Here is a 27231-nt window from a genome sequence, read left to right as displayed (position 1 = left end):
AGAAAAGTTTTGATTTTATTTATTTGAAGTATCCTTACAATGACATTTGTGAAAAATTATTGTTTATATGTTTCCATTGATAAGAAATATTGGAAATATGAATTTGATTCTATCATTTATGGTAGTGTCTAAATTTACCAAGTAAAGAAAGATTATCATCACCCAAGTTTCAGTTGGATAGAAACTTGGAATCATACAAGTTGTATAGTGTGATGAATGATAATTTTCATCTTTGGGAAATTAAGACTAATTCCTTGTTCACATGTATGTGTAAGTCAAGTGAAGGGGATCGGGTACACTTGGTTGTGCGCTGGTCAGGTCCACCACAAAGATCGATAAGACTATTCGTCATGATTTACTAAAGTTAGTAAATATGGTTGCACTTACAAGTTTAAGTGTAATTCTGAAACATTGGAAAAGTGTCAATGTATGGCAGGACGAATGAGAAGAATCAAATTAGGCAGAAAGATAAAAGTTTCTCCAATCTGAAGAGATGGGAGAGTAGTTGTGTATCTTGTTATATGATCATCTTATTGATTATGGAAACCATATCATAATTGATCCTCTAAAGACACCTTAGTGCATTTGTTTGGCTAAGGAGAGGAATCCTGAATTGTGGAAATGGTCAAGTCAAATGATAAATCATACTTTGTTCCAAAATCAAGTCTTAGAGTCATACTCCAAGATTGAGCCTTGAGTGGCATAATCTTTAGAAGGTTTATAACACTTATCAAATGTAGAGTAAAATGTTGCTTACTCTTGTACATTTGAAATTGGTAAGTTGTGATGTTTTGGATGAAACAAAGACCAACTTAGACCAATTGTGTGAAGTGTTAGTCTTGATTAGAATTATCCTTAACTCTTGAATATTTGTTTTGTCAAGGAATGGTTCTTGACAAGAGAATCTTATAGGTCAACAGGACAGTGGGAATCTTAAAAGATCTTGAGATGGTTTCAAGAACTAATCAAGAGTATTGTTAATCACTAGCCCACGACTTGAGGTTTGTAACCTATCGTATCAACATATTTCTATTTTTGTGCCCATTCCAGTTGAAGTAGACTATGCTTGTGAGTTCTGTAAGTTCTCAAATTGTTTGCATAACAATCTGGAAGGAATAGTAGGCCCTTGTGCTACCAAGTGGCAAGAAATTGAGATTGAACAAGTTCAGTCCATATGAATTTGGGTTTGTCACTAACCTTGTCTTGTGATTATGGTTATGACAATTCATATGGATAGGATCACATACACCATAAAAATCTAAGTGTCATAAGGTTTCTCTCCGATTCATGAAAATGATGGTGAGGAAACGCTTTCACTAAGTAGATTTTAAGTAGATAGTAATTGTAATTTTTGCATTCTCAAAGTCATTAGTGGAGCACGTGTGGTTAACTGGCACACTAACATGGACTTGTAAGAATGAGAAAAGGTCCAAACATTATGATTATGACATCCCTCTTCATAATTTTTTAGACACACATGTAAGCTATCTAAGGAAAGGTATATGATTTTGATAAATTCTTATCAAAGCAATCTCGTATAGGAAATCTGAAATTTGGTTAATAAACGGTCAATAAAGTATTGATTTCTAGAAGTCCAGTTGATTTCTGAGTACATGTCAAAACTAGTGGGAGCATAAGTGTTATGTTAGTGAGATAATAATCATTGTGCTAGTGGGGGCATGATTATTATGATAAGTGTTTCAAGTTAGCAATGTTAATTATAGAAAACAAAAGTTTCAATTCGCTTTGAAAAATTTGTGTTGCTATAATTAAGGGAGAGGATTTTATACTTCATTCCAAATCTACAAGCTTAGATTGAGATTTTAATCAACATTAGTCAAAGTCATATATGAATGTTATGTTGGAATGGTTCAACATAAGGAAATTCTATATATGTTGCATTCTCAAAATTCAATTATGATTACGACATACCTCTTCATAGTTCGAGTTGTGAGAACATGGCAAACAAAAATTTATAGCATGAATCATATCCCATATGCTTCGGGTATAGGATTGATTACATGTGATATAATATCCATTCTAAAATTTTTCCAAATGCCTACGACATTAAGAGGGAAAAAGAAATAGAACTGGATATGACTAAAATGATTAAGCAATTGTCGAGGACAATATGAGGTTTACCAAAGATTGGTTGCTCATGGAAAATTGGAAGTATATAGTTAGGACCATATTGACATATTCTGAAAAGAGGCAACTCTTGTTCAGAAGTGATAGTCAAAGACTTGGTTGCTCGTTGGAATACTTTGTAATGTCTGTTGCCAAGTCTTTGTGACTTTTGGGCATAGTCATTACAAGAGGATCATTGTATATAAGTTCAGAATCTAAAAGATTACAGTAAATGGCAAGAGTTTGGTATTCTTACAATTACAATAAGGATTGCGATTATGAAATGAGCATCATTGAAATATTGTCAGTCGATCTATTTCACAAAGTAAAGATCAAAGACAAACATATTGTGCATACTTGGAGTGTGGCATAACTATTGTTTGTAAAAATGTAATATGCATGCTTAGATCATGGCATGACTATTGTTTTTAATTCAAGTATTAAGTTGATAAATCGAAACATTACATGAATAATGATTAATCAATATGGTGCTTAGATAAAAGGTGTGTTTATTTACACCCAAAGTGTTGGGGCCATATAGGATTAGTATTATTCTTGTGTTTCACTTTGCATGTTATGACTTCCAGAATAACTAGGTCATTCTTACCGAAAGACTAAGTTATTCAAACCATCCACAGTCGATAATACATCGGAAGTAGGTATTATGGCAAGACTGTCATGAATTGGGTTTGTAGATGTCTGAAGTGTTTAGACATAGCAAAAGTTTACTGCAACATTCATGAGTGCTCCTGGAATGAGATTTGAGTATTGGATTCAACCCACACTCATTTGAATCACTTCATGGATTTTATCACGAGTGAATCATGAGTCGATAATATCTTATATTTTTCAAACCTAGAGATATGACTTGTTGACTATGAGTTGGTTATACATTGATTGCACGAAAACGCATCGGTAACTCGATGTTAGAAAACGTGCCTTTGTGTATGATTCAACAAGTAGTAGAACAAGCATATGAGTCGAAGTTTATCCATTCCTTTTACCCTCAAAGGGATAAAAGCAATATCGGTGGGCCCCTCGATGATTTAGTGATGACAAAATGTAATTGCTCGGCCGGGCCTGGACTGATTTGATTTGTTCAATTATTCAGTCGTTATAAATCGGAAATCGGGAAAAAATAGATGGACAGAGAGAATGATTATAATCCATGTCTCAGTCCACATGATATCTAGAATGGGGGAATATATGATCACTTATCTAATGGACGCGTCATTGATTTTTTAGAGTTCGGCAGCAGCTTTTAAGAGCTACGATTGCTGGTCAGGTTGTGAAGTTATACTTGCAATAATAGTTATTAGACTTATCCATGTGGTAGACTATTGGATTAGTGTCTAAGTCCATAACTATAATTGGTATATACTTGACCCGACCTGGCATTGTCCATTTGGGTTGCATGGAATCGGAACATTTGGGTAGACCTTTTAATGAGAAAAATATATTTGTGACATATTAATATATTATAAGTTCTAATATATTAATATGAAATCGTATTATTTAATCAGTATTGATTAAGAATTAATTTGGAATTAATTTAATGATCAAAAAGAGACTAATTAAATATATGGGGATTGATTGTGTAAATCATTGATTCTTATATATGTGGGCTTATGATCCATGATTCCTTATGTCGGGTTTAACCCATGTGGTGGCCCATGGATACTCCATGGAAGTTAAAACCCATGGAGCATAAGGAATGGGTAAATTCATGGGTTACATGGTGTAACCCTAATGTGTACACTATATAAGGACCCCCTTAGTTCAAAAAATGGGACTAGTGGATACATAAGAGGGCAAACCAATTTCTATACATTCATATCTTCTCTCGTGGTTATTCCAAATGTTTATCGTGTTTTGTGAACCATTTGAGGTGTCACACTTGGGGCACTTGGCTCTTGAGCTCCATGGAATCAAGCACCAATAAAGAGGTATGTAATTCTACTAGTTTTTATATTATATGTAATTTATATCATGCTAGTTAGAACAATACCTTGGAAAAATTGATATTTGCATGTATAATAGAGAAAACATAGATCTAAGGTATTTAGGGTTGCATGTACACCATAGGAGTGTTATAAAGCTCACAACCCAACAATAAAGATCGCCGAAAACGGAGTTGAAACAAAGAAGTTATGGTTGTTTGAAGTTGAGGTGGATTTGGATGCAAAGTCATGGCTACTGTGTGGGGATCAGAGCCCACGATGTGGGGATGAATCAGGCCCAAGCCAATGATCTTTTTAAGGTATTTAATGTATTTACGCTTGATGTTTCACATTTTTGGGCATTTTATCAGCCTCCACCACCCCTAGGACCGCTTGGGGGAAACCCTAGCACTCACCTTCAAGATTTGAGCTTCTTCTCTCTCCTCCCTCCTCTTTTGGATGCTTTTTATGTCATTTTGATGGAGCTTAAAGATCAAGAAGTTTCTTTTGATTGCAAGGAATGATGCTTCAAGATTGGATCCATCAAAGACACTTCATTTCTGGACCATTGTGAGTATAAAGTTCTAATCTTGCTATCTTGTTCATTAGATGTTGTCGTTTGGAGTTTTTGGCAGTTTTGGTACATTTTATGAGTGATCTTGGAGTTGAGTGGACTCCAACATCTTTTGATCATTTTGGAATGTTTCTTGGACCCCATAAACTAAGAAAGTTAAGATCTTTTTCCTTCCATTTTAGTCATACAAGTTATCTTTAGGTCATTTTGGTGTATTAAGTTTATCCACACCACCATATCATCCATAAGCGAGACGTGTAGCCAAAGCCCCCACCTACACACTTATCCACACCACCATATCATCCCTAAGTGAGGTGAGACTGGTTCGAGGACTTATTAAAAATTTAATTTTCCGTAGCCTCTTGGCTCTTACCGAGTCATGATTTTATTGTACAAACTTATTTAAAAGTTAAAAAAAAAACATTATTTTGGTCTCGAATGGTTACAAGTGTGGGTATTATTTAAATATATCTATTTTATAGCCATTGGAACCTATGTTTTTGGGCATTTTAGTTGTACTAATTACCCCTCAATATTGTATGTAAATAGTGGTGTTTTCATTAGGTTTAGGCATACCTAAAAGGGAAAACTGCAATAAAGTCCCTACATATTGGCCTCATAATCGATTTGGTCCCTATATATTTTTTTATTCAATTAAGTCCCAAATACCAGTAATCGTATTCAAATTAACCCTTTGACCCGGTCAACAGGTCATCCAACTTTCAAAAATTACATTTTTGGCCCAAATTTCAAAATTTATTACAAATTTGGTCCAAAATTTACACTTTTAGCCCATATTTTAAATTTTATTAGAAATTTGGTCGAAACTTTACACCTTTTGCCCAAATTTTAGAATTTTATTATGAATTCATCCTCACTTTAGTTTTTTTACAACTTTTTTCTCAAAGAATTCTTTCTAATATGTTTTTTCTTTATAAAATCATATTTATACAAAAAAAAACATACTTTCACTTAAAAATCTTATATTTTCTATATAAAACTTTTTTTAAAAAGTTTTTTGTATATGAAATATCTAGTTATAAAAATAAGTATCTATTAAGTATATAAATATATACAAATCCATTTTTATAAGAAAATGTACACAAAAACGTATTTTACAAAAAAAATGTATACAAACACCTATTTTATCTATATTTTTTAATAAAATCGTGTTTGTTTACATTTTTTCTTATAAAAGCATGTTTGAATAATTTTTTATATAATATGTGTTTGTATACATTTTATAAAATATATACAAACACGATTTTATAAAATATATACAAATACGTATTATATAAAAAACTATTCAAACACATTTTTATAAAATATATACAAAAACAATTTTATAAAATGTATACAAACAAATATTATATAAAAAATTATTCAAACACAGTTTTTATAAAAAAAATATATAGATACACATCTATTTGTGTGCATATATATATATATATATATATATATAAAGGTGATAGGTGTTTGTATATATTTTTTTTGTAAAATACGTTTTTATATATATATTTTTTTTATAAAAACGGATTTGTATATGTTTATATACTTAATAAATAAATATTTTTATAACTAGATATTTCATATACAAAAAACTTTTCAAAAAAAATTTATATAGAAAACATAAGATTTTTATGGGAAAATATGTTTTTTTTATAAATATGATTTTATAAAGAAAAAACATATTAGTAACAATTTTTTGAGAAAAAAAAAAGTTGTAAAAAAATCTAAAGTTATGATGAATTCATAATAAAATTCTAAAATTTGGGCAAAAAGGGTAAAGTTTGGACCAAATTTGTAACAAAATTTAAAATATGGGCTAAAAGTGTAAATTTTGTACCAAATTTGTAATAAAATTTGAAATCTGGGCCAAAAATGTAATTTTTGAAAGTTGGATGACCTGTTAACCGGGTCAAAGGGTTAAATTGAATACGATTACCGGTATTTGGGACTTAATTGAATAAAAAAATATATATAGGGACTAAATCGATTATGAGGAGACTTTATTGCAGTTTTTCTCTACCTAAAGAACTCTTAAATTAATGACATCAAATAAATTCGAGCTCAGCTTCTCAAATCTCAATTTGATCCTTTCGTCTTCGTCTTTAGTGTTTTTTTTATAAATTGAACACATGTTAATTAAAGCTTCTTTGATATCTTCAAAATCTTTTTTATCTATAGAGTTATATTAAAGTGGAGAACAACACTTATGTGGCCTTCAATGGAAATTTCATATTTAAAGACAAAATTTCATATATTCCCTTCTTAAACAACAAAATATCATATTTGTCTAACTTAAATTATTAATATAATATTTATTCTTTATAAACCTTCAAAATATTATATTTGTCCAAAACATTTTTTACAGTGTTTTTAATAGTCTATAATCATTTTTATGTCTTAGAATTATTGTAATAATTAAAAATTTTAACCATATTCTTCATTTATCTATAATAACTGAAAATTTACTTTTAAATTGTTGGAAGTTGTTCTCTTGACAAACAAAACGCTTCATCTTCAACCATCTTTATGGAATGTATATATTGATTGCTTAGTTTTTCTTGTTGTTGTTGTTGAATATTGTCACATTGTAGATAAAAGATATTTTAGATATTATTATTGATATTTTAATGCTTATGGACATATATGATATCTTGAAAAGAGCATATATATTTTGATGTTTAAGGACATAGGAGATATTTTAAAATTTTATGAAAGATAAATATGATATTTAGAAATTAAGTTGGACAAATATGATATTTTGATGTTTAATAAGGGTATATATAAAATTCTCATATTTTTTAAAAAGCAGAATGCAATGGAGATGGTGAATAAGACATTACAACCCGAACAACATAAATAATATTAGTGTTTTTTCTTTTCTATTTATGAAATAAGATAAACTTTTATTTGACTGGAGTGAACACAATTTAAGGCCATGTTTGATAGTTGTTGACTGAGAAAGTGCTGACTCAGTAAGAAATTTTGACTAAGTAAGAAATCATGTTGTTTGATTGAAAATCTGACGGAATGTGCTGACTGATGCAAAATGACCATTTTATCCCAATGCTCTACACGTTTCTATGCAATATAATAATAATAATAATAATAATAATAATAATAATAATAATAACAATAACAACAAAGAAAACAACAACAACAACAACAACAACAACAATAATAATAATAATAATAATAATAATAATGTATAAAAAACTTCCAGCATAATAAAGATTACATATATTTTTTTAGAGATTAAAACACAAATAGCCCTCTAGTTGGCTGGTAAACACCATTATTTCTACAAGGGAGACCCAAATTATATTCTTGTAAGCTTCATTTTCAATGGCTTAGAAGCTGTTTTGTTTACTTTTTATGGATAATGACATAAAAATTCTTAAGTTTGGAGAAAGGTGCATATTTATCATTTTTCGAATTTTTGGTTCACTAAAACTCGATGTTTGTAATTTTTTTTTTTGAATATTCACTCTATAAAACCGAACATATGTGCCATACTAAAGCTTTAATGAATCAAAAAAATAAAGTTAAGAGCTTTTATGAACCAAAAAGAAAAATAAAACTGAATGAACCAAAAATATATAAAAGGATAAAATTAAAAAAATACAAACATCCAATTTTAATAGGTTTAAAATTCACAAAAAAGTAAATCCACACAAGTTCATTTTAGGCTGGAGGGAGTGGTGCCACCGATATCGCACTCCCTTCACTGCTACATAGGCGTCACATAATCTGTTACGACATAAGTGTGGTTTCTTACCACACTTTTGTTTTTTTGTTTTTGTTTTTTTAATAACTTAATTTAAATAAAACTTCTTTTTTAATAATATAAAAAAACATAAGTTTTCATTACTTCAAAATAAAAAAATATTGTATTGGATTACTTAAAATTAAAAAAAAAACATAACAATAAAAAAATCCTACAAACTTAAAAAACATACATCAAACGATTAAATTAATTTTAAAAAAATATACAAATAAAATAAAACATACTACATAAAATCGTTCTTCGAGAACTTGTCTTCCGAGTCATTCGGTGAATCCAAATTAAGGTTAATGTGTTGAATCTCATAAATGTGTTCCACCAAGTGTGTTCGAAGATTGTGAAATGTTTCAGTGCAACGTATCTCTGCTCTTCTGTTCATATACTCGTCGCCATGAATTTCTATTGATTGTGTCTCGGGGATAGTTTCTTGCACATCATTCACACATATCGCTCTTCCTTCATTTTCAATAATCATATTATGCAATATGAGACATGTATACATGATTTCTTGAAGTCTTTCCTCGCCGAAATAGATTGCTGGTTTTTTCAATATGAATTAACATTTCTTAAGAGCTCCAAAAGCCTGCTCGACATCCTTCCTAGCTGTTTCTTGAGCCCTCTTGACATTTTTCTGTCTAGAACCATGTGGACACGTAAACGATTTAACAAACACAACATATTTAGGATAGATCCCATCAACAATATAATAACCATACTTATATGGCGTTCCATGCACTTCAAAAGAACAATCCGGTGCAGATATGTCATATATGCTGTTAAATATAGGTGAATGATTAAGAACGTCGATGTCGTTAATCGAACCGTGAGAACCAAAAAAAGCATGCTAAATCCACAGATCCTATGATGCAACCGCTTCAAGTATGACCGTTGGGTGACCATTATCACTTCAGGTAAATTGACTATGGTATGAGGTCAATTTTCCCATGCCCAATGGAGATAATCGAAACTTCCTATCATTCCAGGAAAGCCATGTATACTAGCTTGATGAGGTTGCAATTCTAAAATGTCATTATGTGTACGCTTATGTAAATATTTTGGACTATAACACTGAATCATAGTTTTGCATATATAGTGGAGACTATCTTGTACAGTCCTAGCAGACATCCTAAAACTCTCGTATAACGCATGAAGCATGATGTCATATGCTAACTGACGAAGTGCGACTGTGCATTTTTGTATGGGAGTGAAACCAGGTATACCTCTAGTATCGGAACATTGTTGGAAAAAACTGCACTCCCTCGTGACATCTTCAACTATACGTTCATATAAACGTTTGAACATTCTAAAGCACATACGAAAATAGTACACTTGATAAGTGGTATTCTCGTGAAAATATCTTGTATCAAACATTGATTGTTTTCTTCACGATTTCTGTAACTATATATTTGTGTTCTCCGTTGAGAATTTTCGGTTACGTTATTGTATAAAGCGTCATACGTTTGTTCCGTCATTTGAACACAAGCAATAACAACATTAAAAATAACCTAAAATTCTTCAGAAAATAACACTTTCTATTAGTTTTGAGAGAAAAAGCATTAGAAAAATCTAAAAGTTTGATTTTAGTTTCAACAAATGAAAATAAATAGTTTAATTTATAGGTAAAAAAAATTAAATCTTTAACTTTTTGACCGTTCAGCTGTGACTTTTCCTATTAACCAATCACAAAACGCAGCAAAAAAAGAAAAGTGCGGCCAAACCGCATCCAACACCGTATAATACAGCAACGTTCCCCAGTCCATGTGGCAAAAGGTGGGTAGACCCCACTCTGTATAGTCTTTTGCACCTCAAATTCAGATGTAGATTTTATAAATTTGCAAGTCAACTATTTGGAGTCAAACTGCTTACATCTTCGGGTGGTGGGCCCATGTGGTCCAACTTACTTGTCAAAGTGGATAAAGAGCCTTCCCTTTTACAGTTGTATACCCTCTGAAATTTGTGGTTTGTGATTGTGGGCGTACGAAATGTACTTTTAGTTTGTTGACAAAACTCTAAAATTTATGACCTCATTCATTATATATATATATATATATATATATATATATATATATATATATATATATATATATATATATATATTACAACAATAATAACTACAAGGCTCTATAGAAAATATAAATCCAATGATCATATATATATATATATATATATATATATATATATATATATATATATATATATATATATATATATATATTACAACAGTAATAACTATAAGGCTCTATAGAAAATATAAATTCAATGGTCAAATATAAAGATTCAAGTAAGAACATGTTTTATGTAAACTAGTTCATATTTTGATTTTTTTTAAGAGTATACGTTTTGATAAAACCACTAATGTTTTTTATTTTTATCAGCTAACTTTTTTTTTATTGAGACAAATTATAGAAAAGCTAATAAGACATTATGATATGGAAATAATAATCGAATATAAATCAGTCCGGAACAAATTTAATAACTCAAATCTCTCAAAAACAATATATATATATATATATATATATATATATATATATATATATATATAATTTACACATCTACTCATAAATGTATATATTTCATCATATATATATATATATATATATATATATATATATATATATATATATATATATATATATATATATATATATATATATATATATATATATATATATATATATATATATATATATCAGATTCAACTCTTAACATTTTGGATTATGAGCACATATCCGTTAATTGCCGATACTCTTAATCAAAAGACCCTTCGATTGTTAGTTTTAATTATATATCAAATGAATTTATGTCATTTAAATCTTTCATGTTTATTGATTAGTTTTTACAAAATATTAATAGTTAGATAATATATCAGAAAAAATAATTAGCTTTTTAGTTAAAAACTAACTTTCTCAACAAGTTTAACTAGTTTTTTCAACAACTTTGTCACACACACAGTCTAAATATGAATTCGCTTATAAATAAAGTTGACTTCAACTATAAAAAAACATACGTATATTTTTAGCTAATAAAATACTCTAATTAAATTATGCTCAGACTAAAAGCCGCCAAATAATCTGTGGCACAGAAACCCATTATCTTGTGCACTTAAAGTTCGTTAACAAGATTGAACAAATTTATACAATTCTGAAAGTACAAATATTCCCACAATCCGCCACGTATGCATTCCCTCTCACTCATTTTTTCTTTTTGCCACGTACCCGTCATTGATGACCCCAAATTACTCTTTATTGCTCCGTGAACATTCATCCCTCTTCCACCCTATAAATTCACACCCTTCCACTCCCAATCACTTCATTCTCATAACATTTGCAGATAATATTTAGTTTATTAATTTGAGAGGAAACGCCATGAGTTCTCTGATGGTTATCGGAAACAATGGTGGCGATGGTGAACGAAGGGAAGAGAAGAAGCCTGCAGCCCATGCAAGCTCAAGGAAAGGCTGCATGAAAGGCAAAGGAGGTCCTGAGAATGCTTTTTGCACTTACAAAGGTGTTCGGCAGCGGACCTGGGGTCGGTGGGTTTCAGAAATCCGTGAACCCAACCGTGGCAGCCGTCTCTGGTTGGGAACTTTCACCTCCGCCCGTGAAGCCGCCGTGGCCTACGACACTGCCGCCCGGAGACTGTTTGGTGCTGATGCTCATCTCAACCTTCCTGATGAGGCTCCTCCATCACCATCACGATCCACTGCTACCCGGAGAGCCGCTGAGTTGGCTGCCGCCGCTGTGGAAGCCAAATACAATAGTGTCCTCTTGGAGATGAAAATGAAGAAAAAATTCGAGAAGCAAATAAAAATGCAGATGTACATGCTCATGCTGCACCACCAACAGCAGATGCAGATGAAGATGAAGATGAAGATGCAGATGCAGATGAAGATGGAAGCTCAAGGTGGGATCCTTGGAAACGTTCTGGATTCAGAATCACCTTTCAAGAAATTGAACTCTATGTTGCCGGAGTTTGATGACTCCGCCATGTGGGAGGAAGCAGCTTCCACCATGGATTATCATTCTCAGGCGATTTGTGATCCAGGAATTGCGGCCTATACCTTTAATGATGCGATCGGGATTGAGCTAAAACACCCACTGCTGGTGTGAGCGTCTTCTTCATGTTCCATTATCTGTAAATAAATAAAGTTTGCATGGCTGCTTATAGTGGCACCTTCGTTTAGAAGACTTGCGAGTTGGTAATGGCACATGAAAAAAATATGGAATAAAGAATTAGTATGTGTGTTTATAAAAAAATGTGCATTCAAAGAATGATTGTTCGACGACCTTAAATAATACAAAAATAACAAAACCGTAAAAGAAATCCTTAAAAAATATATACTTGGATGATTCACTTTTTAATAAATCAAGTTTTGATTCATTTTTGTGATTAATTTTTCAAACAATTTTAATGAATTATCACAATAATGATATTTGAAACATTTTAGATGGTAATAAAGAAAATTTGGTTTCATTTACCCTCCTAACTTTCTTTCGATTGAGGAGGATTTGAAAAGAAATAACAAAATGATTAATTTTCTTTCCACTTCTCTCCAATTCGGGAACACAAAAGAAAATTTTGTTTTACTTTCTTTTATCTCATGATTTTCTTTTCTTTTCTTTTATTTTATTTTGTTAAACTCGGAAACTAGGCGTAAAACTGAGATTTCTTGATTTCCATGTTATGCACTCTTACAAGTTCGTGTCCAATACGAAAACCCGATACCACGTCGCGGGAAGACATCACTACGTCGTGGCCAAGCTGAAAACTATAAATAAATCTGAAGTTTAACCTTAATGACATATCTTACAACATACTTCGGTTTATGTGATAATAGAACTTAGAGATGTCGTTTTTAGGGGGCCGTTAAGCTTATATGTAGGGAAGATCTGACGAATTTGAGAGCTGATTCATGATATGAATCATTCGGTTTGCTTTTCTGACCATGATTAGCATTTCATTTGTTTCTATCTATCTTTTTACTTTCTGAGGTGTTAAAACCTTTTGCTTTGTGTCTGAGTTAGATGAATCATTGAGATTTTGGATTAAATTGTTATTTGGATAATTGATTCTTGGTTAATTTATTGTGTCAAGTTTGATTGAAGATCCATACATATTAAAGATCGTTACTTTATTACCTATTGCTTTGTCTATGTGATTAGAAGACCAATATAATTATATTTTCTTGAATAATAGTTGTTTTATTACTGTAAAATAATCATGACTAGTGTTTAATCAAATCCTAATGCTAGGTTAATAAAGTTATGAACTTTAATGTGTGTGTATGTTTTAGATGACTATTCTTGGCATGATTTAGTTCTAATAACCTTTAGGATTAATAAAAATCAAATCTTGCATGATACGAACTCAACAATGAATTTAGGGATAATTAATGGCAAGACGATGAAATTAAAAATCCTTAGAGTCATTTGCATTCATGTATGGACCAAATACACGAATTAACATAGGAATAGATGAATACTGAGTAAATAATCATTACACTAAAGAATTCTAATGTAACCTATAATCAAGAATTCTAATGTTAATTCACTACCTTTCTCCTTGAGTTTGACATCATTGCTTATCAAAACTATACTATATTCGATCAGGTTCACTGCCTGTAAGGTGCTAGTTTAGATGTGATAAGCTAGGATTTATAAATGTAAAACTAGTACATTAAACTACACATTAGGTGTTTAATTCATCATTTATATTCGATGTTCATGATTTGATGTAAATTAGTCAATTAACATAAAAAATAACTAAGATCCTTTATGAACAATAATCTAAAGGATATGGTGTTAGTAGACTATTACTGAAATTGATTAAGGTTAGTGTAAGATGTTGCCCCTAGGTATTATCGAAGAAATATGTTGAATTTGTTGACTATGATATTAATTGCGTGTTGACAATGATGATCGAAGATGTAAAGTTTAGATGTATAATTATGAGAGTCATAATGGTAGTATTTACAGTGATGACGAAATATGTGAGACTTTGGGTGTTCAAGAAGTGTGAACAGTAATGTGTTCCGTTACAATGTTGACTAAAAAATAATAAAATTTAAGAGATACTAAAGTTCTATCCCTGAGTTGCTTTTAAGGAAAGAAATGAAAAAAATTGAGAAAAGAAAAATCACAGTCCCTATTTTTTTAATGTTAATGGAGGGAAGGGAAAATAAGAAAATATTTTTTTTGATAATCTTCATTCCTAACTTTTCTCCAAAAATGGGAGGATTTGGAGAGATAGTAAATATAAGACCATCATTTATCAATCTTATCCTTCAATCTAATATAAAAAAATCATATCACTTCCATAATCTTGATTTTCTTCAATGCCTCTTATAAATATTATGTTCTCTGTTGCCAGACCTTTAGAATTTACCATCCAACTTAACTTTTCTTTCAAACTCGGGGACACAAATATATTATATATCTTTCATTTCTCCTTAATTTCTTTTATCTCCATATTTTATTTCATTTCTTTTTATTCCATTACTAAACTCGAGAACACAATGTTAAAAGGTTTTGAGGTAGGATGAGTATTGATGAATCTGTTGGATAAGGTGTCTAAGTCCATAACTATTTCTGGTATGTACTTGACCCAACCCGACATGGTCCATTTGGGTTGCATGGCACCATGAAATTGGATAGACTAAATGAGAGAAATAACACTTGTGGTTTATTAATATGTTATAAGTTCTAATATATTAATAATATTATTTAATTAGTTTGATCAAGAATTACTTTAGAATTAATTAAGTGATCAAAAGATAACTAATTAAATATATGGGTTGATTATGTAAATCATCCATATCTTGTATAGTGGGCTAAAAGGCTCTATGGATAATCAAGTTGGGTTAAACCCATTGGATGGTCCATGGAGGCTCCATGGGAGTTACAAACCCATGGGTTATGGAAATGAAGAGTCATGACACATTAGGGTTTACATGGTGTTGTTGGATTTTGAGCATTCTAACACTCCTAAGTGTACATCCAACCCTAAATACCTTGGATCTATGTTTTCTCTATTATACATACAAATATGAATTTTACAAGGTATTCATCCTCACTAGCATAATAACATGATTCATATGAATATATCAAGTTAGAATCACATACCTCTTTGATGTAGAAAGTCTTCATGAAGCTTGAGTGCCTAGTGCCCCAAGTGTGACACCTCAAATGGTTCACACAACACCAAATACACTTGGAATAACTTGAGAGAAACTTGAACACTCCTTGAAATCGTTTTTTTTTGAACCGGCAAATCTAATCTACTCCTAAGCTAACAACACCTATTCCACCTATGTCCACGACAGGACTTGAACCCTCGACCTCAAAGAGGGAGGGCATCACCTGATACCGCTGGGCTACAAGCCCGTTGGTCCTTGAAATCATTTAGCCCTCACACTCACACATAGTGCATGATTTCTTGAGCCATGTGATTCTTTTATATGGTGGCTATTAGGGTTACACCATGTAACTCATGACTTTACCCATTCCTTATGCTCCATGGATTACAACCTCCATGGAGTATCCATGGGTCACCCCATGGACTTAGTCCAACATACGGATTCTTGGATCATAAGCCCACATATATAAGAATGAATGATTTACACAATCAACCCATATATTCAATTAGTCTTCTTTTGATCACTTAATTAATTCTTGATCAATACTAATTAAATAACCTTATTAATATATTACAACTTATAATATATTAACAAACCTTAAGTGTTATTTCTCTCATTTTAGTCTATCGAAATGCATGATGCCATGCAACCCAAATGGACCATGCCAGGTCGGGTCAAGTCTTACCAATTATAGTTATGGACTTAGACATTAATCCAACAGGTGTAACCCTAGATGTGTCAACACACTATATAAGAAATTTGTTTCTTCCCAAGATCGGTTACACTAAGAAACAAGAGGGCTAGAGCCGATTTTAGAGTGTTACACTTTCTCTCTAAGTTTACTCCATAGCATTTGGTGTTGTGTGAAGCATTTGAGGCATCACACTTGGGGTGCTAGGCTCACAAGGTTTCAAGGATCAAAATCAACAACAAGGTATGTAGTTCTATCTTTTATTCAAGTTAAGATTGTTCCCCATGTATGCTAGATAGGATCATAGCCATGGAAATCAACTTTGCATGATAATTAGACAAACATAGATCCAAGGTTATTAGGGTTGCATGTACACTTAGGAAGTGTTAGAATGCTCAAAACCCTTCAGTGGTATCAAAGCCTAGGCTTGTTTATTTGTTATTTGTGCAAAATTGTTGAAAAAAGTCGATTCGCAATCTGCCTGATGAACTCGCCGAGTCCATGGGGGGACTCGCCGAGTTCATGTGTAAATTCATCCTACTCGCCGAGTAGGTTCGTGCACTCGACGAGTAGGAGCCTTAGAATGCAAATTTTCGACTTTTGTTGCTGGAAATGGACTAGAAACATTACCCTAAACTGTTTTGGTACTTGAAAACTTGTCTTAGGTGGTGTAATGTTCATGCTAATCCATTTACAATGACAATTATCAAAAATACAAAGTTTTAAGTGTAATTTTTGATTCATGAAAGTGTTCATATTCATGTTCTTGATCTTATGATGTTTAGATGATCAAAGGAATTGTTTGTAACCTATGTGGTAGATTAATTCATGATCATTATGTGTTTTAATGGAGTCCATAACTTGTCCTCAAGTTATGAAAACCAAAAGTCACTTTGTTTTTAAAATCATTAAAAGAACACATGGGTTATAAAATGAAGAGTCTTCATTTTTAATACTCTAATTAACTCATAAGTTACAAGAAATGAAAAGTTTTGAAAGTTTACAAAACTTGCCCTCAAGTTTTGGAACAAGTAAAGTCTTGATTAAAACTTTAGTTCCAACCCTTAGAATTTTAAAAGTTAAAAGTCAACCCTTATACTTATAATATTATAAGTTAATAATATATATATATATATATATATATATATATATATATATATATATATATATATGTATATGATCAAAGTCGTCTTACCACTAGTACGCCTCATTCACGAAGACAGTCTATAAGGTGGGTATAAGGTTGTTGCCTATAAAATGACAACTTAATGGGTGTCCACTCTCACCCACCGCTTGCTTGACTGGTGGAGGGTCGTTAGCCGAACAGGTAGGACAATGACTTAAAAATTCTCATTAAAAGTATAATAATTATTATAAAGTAACTAAATGTTTTATAAATTCCCAATCTTAGTTACTTTAGGAAAAATGTGAATAAGGTGCTAATCCATGAAATTACACGTTGCACCTTGTTTAAGTCGTTGGTGGAGCGTGTGTGGTTTACCGGCACACTAACTTGGACTTAACAAGGGACTTAAGGTTTTTCATGAGGTCAGAAGGAGCGTGTGTGGTTTACCGGCACAACGATTAAGTGAAAAACATTAAGGGTACCAAGTAATTTGCATGGTTACTTCACACCTTGTTTTGTGATCCTCGGTATCCCAGTCACAAAACATAAAGGGCACACTCGAGATTGAAACATGCCATTGAAAAGTTCAATGAATCTCAAAGAATCTAGGAATTTCTAAAAGCCAAATAAAACCTAATAATTTATATTTCCTTTTTTTATGGTGGAAATTGGTGAATCGTCATTCACTTACCTTTCAAATATGTTATAACTTGGATTGCGGTATCCCTCTTCTAGGTTATAATATATTGTGATTGGATCCTAGCCTTAATATTACATTTGGGTGTTTTATTAAGGACTATCCCTATATCTAAACTAAACTTACTTTTTTCCTTTCAGATGTCTTCCAACAATGCTACTCCTGGCTCAAACCCTACTGGCTCCTTCTCTCTCATGAACCTTTGTGGGAGAGTCATCTTTGATGGATCCAACTTTACTGACTGGATCAGAAACATCAGGATGGTCACTCATTACGAGAACAAGGAATATGTTCTTGACAAGGAGCTCAAGGTGCCTGAGCCAACTGCTACTCCTGAGGAGTTTGCTGAATATGAGGCACATGAAAGAGATGCTACCAAAGTGGCATGCATCATGATGGCCACCATGACAGCCGAGCTCCAAAAGTCCTATGAGGACTACTATCTTTTTGAGATGCACCAGGATTTGATGGACCGCTACCATTAGAGTGCTCGTCAAGAGCGATATGAAATCATCTCCTCTATGATCACAACCCGAATGAAAGATGGCGAACCCATCACAAGCCACATGCAGAAAATGCAAAGGTATGTGGGTCGATTGATGAAGTTGAATGTGAACTTCCCTGAGGAGTTAGCAATAGATAATATTTTGCACTCCTTACCTTCGTGTTATGATCAATTCCGCATGACATACCACATGAATAAGGTTTAAGTTACACTTAGCAAACTTCAGGGACTCCTAAAGACCGCAGAATCAAGTCCTAAAGGTAAGTCGGTTGTGACCACTCCTGCTACTACTCCAAACTCAGCACCTGTCCTGGCAATCGGGAAAGGTAGAGGGAAGAAGAGAAAGAACCCTTCGAAGTGAACCAAGGGTAAGACCCTTGACGGCTTCTCTTCTAGCAGAATCAAGAAAGGTTTCGTTACATCTTCTTCTGATCCCAAAGAGGCTAAATGCTTCTACTGCCACGAAAAGGCGCACTGAAAGCGTAACTGTGCAAAGTACCAGCAAGATTTGAAGGATGGGAAGGTTAAACCCAACCATGTAGGTATTTACACTATCTCATCTAATAATTCACTCTATTCTAACTCTTGGGTCCTTGATACCGGTTGCGGTATTCATATTTGTTCTGAATTGCAGGGACTAAGAAGAAGTGAGAATGTGGAGCATGGAAAGATAAACTTGATCATGGGGAATAGGAAAGTTTCACCTGTCACCAAGATTGGAGTTTATACTTTGTTGCTTAGTAGTGGATTTACTTTAGATTTGAATAAATGTTGTTATTCGCCAGAAATGGCAAGAAATGTTATTTCCTTTCATGCGTTGTATAATGTCACACCCCAAAACCGGAACGGCAGAAACGTTCTGGGGTGGACGACGTCATGTCAAGTATCACAACACATGCATTATAGTAAATCAAGTACAACAATACATTGCATTAATAGTAATTATTTTACATGGTTACATTACAATACATCAAAGTAATACAAACAGATATATATATATATATATATATATATATATATATATATATATATATATATATATATATATATATATATATATATATGTACAACGAGGGACTAAGCCATCTTCATCAACAGCTCCGAGATGTACCTGTCTAATGCTAACCTGAGAATACAAGTTATTTGAAAAGCGAGTATCATCATTTTTACAAATGCTGGTGAGTTCATAAGCATTTAGTGACGTTTCATTCAAATAACCTTATAAAGTAATAGTTTAAGTGTTTACTGTGTATTAGAGTACTTTCCAGAAAATCCTATATTTTCTTTAATAAAGCAGCCTTCTACCAAGGCTGGTCAGTGTTATGTGGTGAAAAGTCATTTTCCCTAAATTGCTATCTTTATCAAAATACCGAATTTGATTATTGAGGAAAGCAAACGGCATCAGGGAATAACATATGCCTCAGCAGTGAGGACTGCTGACTAAGGCAAGGAATCATAGAGTCCAGGAAAGTATCGAATGAACGACACACCTGGTTTAGTCTAACAAATAGAGACACAGACCCCAGACAATATCAAATAAAAGATACGTCTTGTAAGGTCCAAAAACAGTGAATACATTGATAACAATGGATACAGTGAATGTAGTGAATACAATGAATACAGACCTCGGACAGTATCAAATGTAAGGTCTAAAACAGAGAATACAGACCGCAGGTAGTATCAAATGAAAGATACATCTTGCAAGGTCTAAACAGTGTGACTCTAAAAAGTGAGATACCAGCATACAGTGTAAATTGCCGGTGAAATACCGTTACCTTAAAGCCATGATTTATAAGGTAACCCGGGATACTCGTAACCATACTGACTAGAGTTCCAGACGCCCTACAAGCGTCTATAAGATGTGACATTTGTCACCCGTTGGCTTTGTAGGCCGGGACTGTAGCTAGCAGTCTGGGTGCGGGGTTGTCAATCCCGTATAGATCTATTCACATAATGTCCGCTCTCCCTACAGGAGACTCTGGTTACCAACTACACGACGGAGAAGGCCGTGTCCTGAAGATGCATCCCAAATAGTGGGTAGAGACTTCCAAATAGTGGGTGGTGTGTAAGTGCTGAACTAGAGGTAGAGACGTCCCAATAGTGGGTTTCTAATGTAAGTTTAGACTAGAGGTAGAGACTCTTAACTAAACTGACGAGAGAATTCCTATATGTCCATACTCATATACATAATATATAACTAATGAATCAAACGACCTTCGGACGGCCATCCGATCCCACCAGACCACATCTCAATGAAGAAAAGGAAATAGGGCGGACGAGCCTTCCTAAGTCTTTCAATCATTACTTATATGTACCTATATAAGCACGGACATAAATCTAACTACGACTGAGTGTGTATCAAGTAGAAGTGATTCTTGTGAAGTAGGAGTGTCTAACAAGTGAAGTAGGAGTGGTCGCAAGTGAAGTAAGAGTGTCGAACAAGTATAAGCGCATCACGAAGTAGAGACGACAATAAGTGAAGTAAGAGTGTATCGAGTATAAGTGAAATAGAGGCGATATGAAGTATAAGTGAAGTAAAATCGTATCACTAAGTACGAGTGTGAATAAGTATAAGTGTCCATCAGGTATAAGCGACTCCAAGTATAAGTGAAAGCGTTACAGAGTAGTAGTATATAAAATAAGTATAAGCGAAACAGCAGTACTTAACGAGTAAAAGTATATGTCGAAAAAGGGAAACTTTGATGAAAAACCTTTATATCCGGAGAAATCACAATTTGTATTCTTTTGTAAAATATGTTTGAAAAACCTTAGAAAATATTTCATAAACCAGTTTAGAATGAATTTAGATAAAACAGTATAAGTAGGAGTTTTGAAACAATTGAAAACCATTATAGTGTCCTACTCGGTAAAACAGTGTACAATGGTAAAATCTTGTGCATGCGGGTTATCAATCACATGTGATTGATATGATAACTGGCATGTTTAACTTGTATTTCCCCCCTATAAAACATGTTAAAACATTTAAAGGGTTCATTCAGGGGTATGAACTCATCTGGTGTAAGTAGGTCCGACGAAGGTACCGTTTGGGCGTTCGGTGTCACGCAAGGACTTGAACACACACAATGACCTATTTTAACATATGATAACATATGTTCACATACAATTAGTATATTTAGAACTAATTAAACAAATATACGCGCTCAAAGGAGCGGAAAACACTTTGGATAAGCGTTTGGGTGTCTCGGGTAGCGTCTAAAGGTGTGTATGGCTAAGGAATGGAGCTTACAATCCAAGAGTACACCCTTATTACATAGTTTACGGCCCAGGGACATCTCACCATGAGTTTACGGCCGTAAAATCATGGTGATGGGTTCTAGGGTGTTTTAAGGCTTCTACTTGTTCATTGAATTATTCTAAGTACTTTTCCCAAAAGGCATGAGTGGGTTTAAGGCTTCTAAGGGCACCTTATAGGAGTTTACGGCCTAGGGTTACTCCTATGGGAGTTTACGGTCGTAAACTCTCATTCTTTGAGTTAAGTGAAGTTTTAAGCCCCTATTACCTTTCTAGCAATTTCTAATGGAGTGTGATGCCATTTTGGGGGATTAAAACCATCATTTAGGTGTGTTTTGGGGAGTTTACGGCCTATACACTTGCTTGGGCTATAAACTCCTTTCTATCCCTCAATTTCTAGTGTTTAAGTCTTTGTTTCAATCCTAGTATTTTATAGAAATAGTCTAAGGTCATTTGGGGGGCAAAAACCAACATTTTGGCTTGGTTTGGGGAGTTTACGGCCTTGACACATGTCTGGCCGTAAAATCCTATTAATCCTCCAATTCTTAATGTTTAAGTGATCTAAAACCAAAAGAATAAGCCCCTAATTTATGTGTTAAGCCCTAGGGTGGTTTGGGAGTGTTTTGGAGGCATTTTGACATAGTTTAGAGGTGTTTACGGCCTAAGCAAGTGCTTGGGCCATAAACTTTCTTTTAAGCCTCAAAATGATTGTTTTAAATGTGCAAACACTCCTAGGCTAATTCCTCTATTTATTTCCAAGCCTTTGGGTACAAGTTTGGGTCATTTTGGCCTTAAATAGGGTGTTTACGGCCTAAGGAGGATCTTAGGCCGTGAACTCCTTTTCCATTGCTTCTAAGTCCGAATTTTGGGCTATAAACATGAATCAATATGTTTAGAATAAGCTAGGGTAAACGGACTTACAATTTGGAAGCGTTTGGTTGTGGATTCGGGGCGAAAACGAGTCTAGAGAGAGAGTATAGAGAGAGAGTGTAAAAAGTCTCCAATGGACTCCACTCACCCTTATATAGGGTTCCGAGTCGGGGATCAGTGGAATTCTACTCGATACTGCCGTTAAACGGGGCTTTTGGTCGCACCCGATTTAGTGGTCGTAATAATAAAACTCAACATTTTCCAAATAAATGGAAATGTGTGATGTGTTTTTATTTCCTTTTTATCACGAATTAACGGCATGTTAATGTAAACAAATGGAATGTTTATTAAATTGACGCCCTCTAATTAACATAACTTTTATACAGTGGAATATTCCGTTAATAGTAACGGGGAATTGTAACGGGACAACTTGGGTTGTCACATCATCCCCCTGTTAGAGGGAATTTCGTCCCGAAATTCAGGTCTAGGCAAGGAAGTAGGTATGAATGGCCAATTAGGGGTAAGGAGTACTTCCTATATGGTCGTCCTCTCATTCCCAAGTGATCTCTACTCTGTGTTTGTCATTCTGACAGACCTTCACATACGGGATGCGGATTCCGTCTCGTGTAGCTAGTGGGTTCCCACTGGTGTATCTACAAGGTAGGGTTCTCTATGGATTCTATCAAGATGAGTGAGGCACGAAGAGTGTTGTCAGGAAATCACATGTCGAGTCTATGAAGTGGATCAATCGGGTGTGAATCTTGTGGTATATCTGAAGGTAATGGTGGCCGGAAAAAGGGTTGGACCGAGTCTCCATGAGGATTCTCAAATGGTCCTAAGCTCTCGGAATGGTAGAGCTTTTCAGCACTTGGAACATAGTGTACTTCTATAGCGAGATCATCACTGGCGTGATCACCATTCCGAAGTTCCTAACGTTCTCGCTCGTACTGGATGTGTAGTCCTTCAGGTTGGGTCTTAGAAAACTCAAGTGGTCTTTGGTTTCGCGTTTCCTATCAACTGGCTGTTATAGACTTTCTAGATCATCGAGTGGGTTGTGTGGCTATGGTTATTCGTTTGCTATAGAGTGTCTATCTCAAGCTTGTGCAAAATGAATCTGCACTAAGGGATCTCGAGATACGGAAACCCTGCAGGTCGGGGAGATAGGGTTTCACCAGACTAGCGTTGGACTATCTCAGGAAGTGGTTCTACTATCTCTGCGTGAGATGGTATTCGTGGAACACCTAATAGTCCAAGGATTCTCCAAGACTGGGGTTTATTCTAGCGTGGAAAGTGCATGTTTCCTGCATAACCCTTCGACTAACACCAGGGCTGGTGTCAAGTCTATGATCTCTTCGGGATCCGGGTCATGAGATTTAACGCAACTACTTTCGCACTTGACCAAATATTCTTGGATGGGAAGGTTATCCTGTGGTTCTCGGTATCCTAGTGTTCACTTCGGAGAATGTATTTTTATCATCTATTGGGCGACGATGAATTCCTCCATGCGAGAGGGTGGAGGATGATAGGCACTACTTGTCTATAACAGTGTGGACGAGGTGCCTGAGTAGTGCGAACATCTACCGCAACTACTCTTCCGAAGGTTCTGATTCTTCTCGGTCTAGGTCAAATCTAGTGGATATAGGGTCTCATCACTCGAAACTTTACTGGCTCAACTCACAGTGATTCTCTTGACTCCGACTCCTGTGTTATGGAATAGGGTGAAAGTGTTTTGCGAAGTGGTCCGTGGTAGAGCTCATGCTTGGCTTAACCGCCAATTCTTGATGTATGCCAGCAGTATACCTGGTTATAGTGGTCAGCCTCATGAGTTCTATTCTCTGGGTTCACGAACCTGATGTGCGAGGTGCGAAGGGTCTCCCGGGGGAATCTACGGAGTATGCTTCGGTTGGTGGTCGTCTTCTTAGAGTATCTGTAGTGTCATTCACTTTAGTGTCCATCTAACTACGAGGGGTCGATCAACAGAGCGGGGTATCCTCTCTTGGATGCTTCGGAAGGTGTGAGATAAGAGGGACAATTGGCGGATCGCATTAGGTTTGATTATTTGTGTTAGGTTTAGGTTCAAAAGAACCTTCATTTGCCGTTATGGCTATGGAGAAAGTTCTTTTTGCACAGTACTAAGGATGTACACATGGTTGCACAAAGTCAAACCATGATCAATAGAGTCGTTGAAGTTGGCACACTCCGACATGATGTAAAGTGAAGATCGATAGAGTCATGTGCCAAACAGGCACACAAGTTCTAGGCGTCTCGGGTTTCGTCCTATGCATCACTATCGTGGATACTTGGACCGATAGAGTCGACGCGGAACTATAGAGAGTCCTAAGTGTTTCCGAATAGAGTATCTTTTCATGAACGGATTCTCACGAGGCATTTCTAAATCGCCTCACATATACTAGTTATGTATATTTAAGGTGGGGAGGACTGTTGACTGAGCGATCCCGCCCTAAATCCACAACCAAACGAGGAATAGGAAATGAGGCGGCATTCGCTCACTCTAGGTCTGTCCATCTTAAATATACATGGCCGTAACGTATATGTTTAGCCATTATAGTTTTACCTAATGAATTTTAAATTTTATAATAGTGCTGCGACTTTCGCCTTACTGGAGAGAATTTACATTTGAATTAATCTTTTATTGTTCTTAGCTTAGTTATCCGAGATCGAGAGACGTACTAAAATCTAATGAGTTCCTTGCCGCTTCTCCCTAAGCAGTAGTGTCAGGCTCCTTCTGTGTCCTTGTCTTTCCTTTCGGTTGGGCGGTCCTTCTTGAAGTGTCCAATCGCACCACATAGACGACAAACTAGATTTGTCGTCACATTGGTGATTAATGCAATACGCTCCACCGGAGTTCTGCATACACGAGCCGTATGCCCCTTCATGTTGCACCTAGCACATAAGAGTTCCCGGCAGGCACCATGATGATGGTAGCTGCACTTGCTGCAGTGGGGAAGGTTTCCTAGGTATGGTCTTCTTGAGGTCGGGAGGGGAGGATTGACAGGGGTATAGACTGCCTCGGCCCGTTTCCCTTCGGAAGGTCCTTGAGCCGAGGTACTTCCCTCCTCTATCTTGAGTTTTCTCTTTAGTGGGTTCAGTGGAGGTTCTTGGGTGGCTGAGTATGGAAGTGTTGGTTGTTGCTGTACATCGCCAGGATTGGAAATCCCGACAGGGCCCTTGCTAACATTGGCGGTGTTAGCATTCAGGTGAGCCATTACAGTTGCTACAGCTGCTGAGACTGCAGCTTGGAACGTAGCTTCATCGAATAAGAGAGCAGATTTCTTGCTTGTGGGCTGATTACGCTTCTTTGGTGGCATGGTTTTCCTACACAGAAAGGAATACAAGGTAATGAGAGACGATGGATAACCCTGGACATTTCTGTCCTGAACGTATTAGGCATAGATTTTTCCCGTGCCTCGTGTACTGGTTGTCTGAGTGTCGACCTATATCCCTATGATGTAGTCCTAGTGATCAAGGTAGGAGTGGGTGAGTATCAGGAAAAGGCCATAAGATGCGAGTCGTTCCTACTAAGTTACCTTTATACTGGGAAATGTTTCACTCTCCGGCCTGAAGAGATTTGAGAACGGTTCGGAACGAACTGCGAAAAGAGAGGCTCGCAAGGGCCGATGGCTAAAATTCTCTCAATAAAGGTGCGAGGATCCGCCCTAATCATGTATCTGGCAACGGGAAACAACGATTCACCTAACACATAGCGTGAGTAGTGTAACCCCTAACTCACTAAATTGTATTATTTTATGGGTGTATTAGTGGGACGAACACGAGGAAAAGACAATTCCCGAGTTCCATATACTGGCTCCCTCAGTCTGCCTCGTATCTTTGACTGGAATCAGCATTGGTTTCCTTTGGGTAGTTACCTAGGGTTTTCTCCTCGTATGGACATATTGAATTTCTACTCCGCCTTCCTTCTGATTCCGACTCTGGGTGTCATCACTTCTTGATGGATGACTAGGAATCTCCGAATTTTAGGCAAATCTCTCACCACTGTCCCTAAAAGAATATGGGCACTTGGTGCATTCAATAGTCTCGACCCAGTTCATTTATTTCCGAACAGGGAATCTTCTCAATGAACTTCTTCGGGGTCGAATTCAACTCTTCTGCCAAGTACTAAAGTGGATAGGGTTTTCTACAGGGTTCGCGCGAGAATGGAAATGTCTAAAGAATCCTAAGAGATTATTAACATTTCACTGGATGATCCATATCGAGTCCTGCTACGATTACACAGGGTATACAAATCATATATAGCTTAGATCCGATAGGCCTTCGAATATGTGATACTACTCTAGAACCACATCCCAATGAGGAAAAGGAAATAGAGCGAAACCACACATTCTTAGCTTATGGGATCCTTATTATATATAACCTTGGGAGCATACCCTCTGTAGTTGTAGGTATATCAATAAGGATCTTTTTAGTTATTCATGCAAGGTTGTTTATGGATTCTAAAATACCCCTATGGTATTTTAATTCTTGTTTGGTTCTTATCTTTGGATT

At 34.9% G+C, this 27231-nt stretch overlaps 1 protein-coding gene across 1 annotated transcript; it reads left to right on the top strand.

The window, feature by feature from the left end:
* The first annotated feature begins 11644 nt into the window (after positions 1-11644).
* Positions 11645-12644, top strand: LOC111907766 (dehydration-responsive element-binding protein 2D). Its single transcript, XM_023903571.2, has one exon. It carries the CDS (start codon positions 11797-11799, stop codon positions 12538-12540), a length of 744 nt encoding a protein of 247 aa, XP_023759339.1. The 5' UTR covers positions 11645-11796; the 3' UTR covers positions 12541-12644.
* The last annotated feature ends 14587 nt before the right edge of the window (positions 12645-27231 follow it).

Source organism: Lactuca sativa, chromosome 5 (assembly GCF_002870075.4).
Source record: "Lactuca sativa cultivar Salinas chromosome 5, Lsat_Salinas_v11, whole genome shotgun sequence".
Classification (NCBI taxonomy): Eukaryota; Viridiplantae; Streptophyta; class Magnoliopsida; order Asterales; family Asteraceae; genus Lactuca; species Lactuca sativa.
The sequence above is the reverse complement of the archived record's forward strand: the minus strand, read 5'-3'. Positions and strand labels throughout refer to the sequence as shown.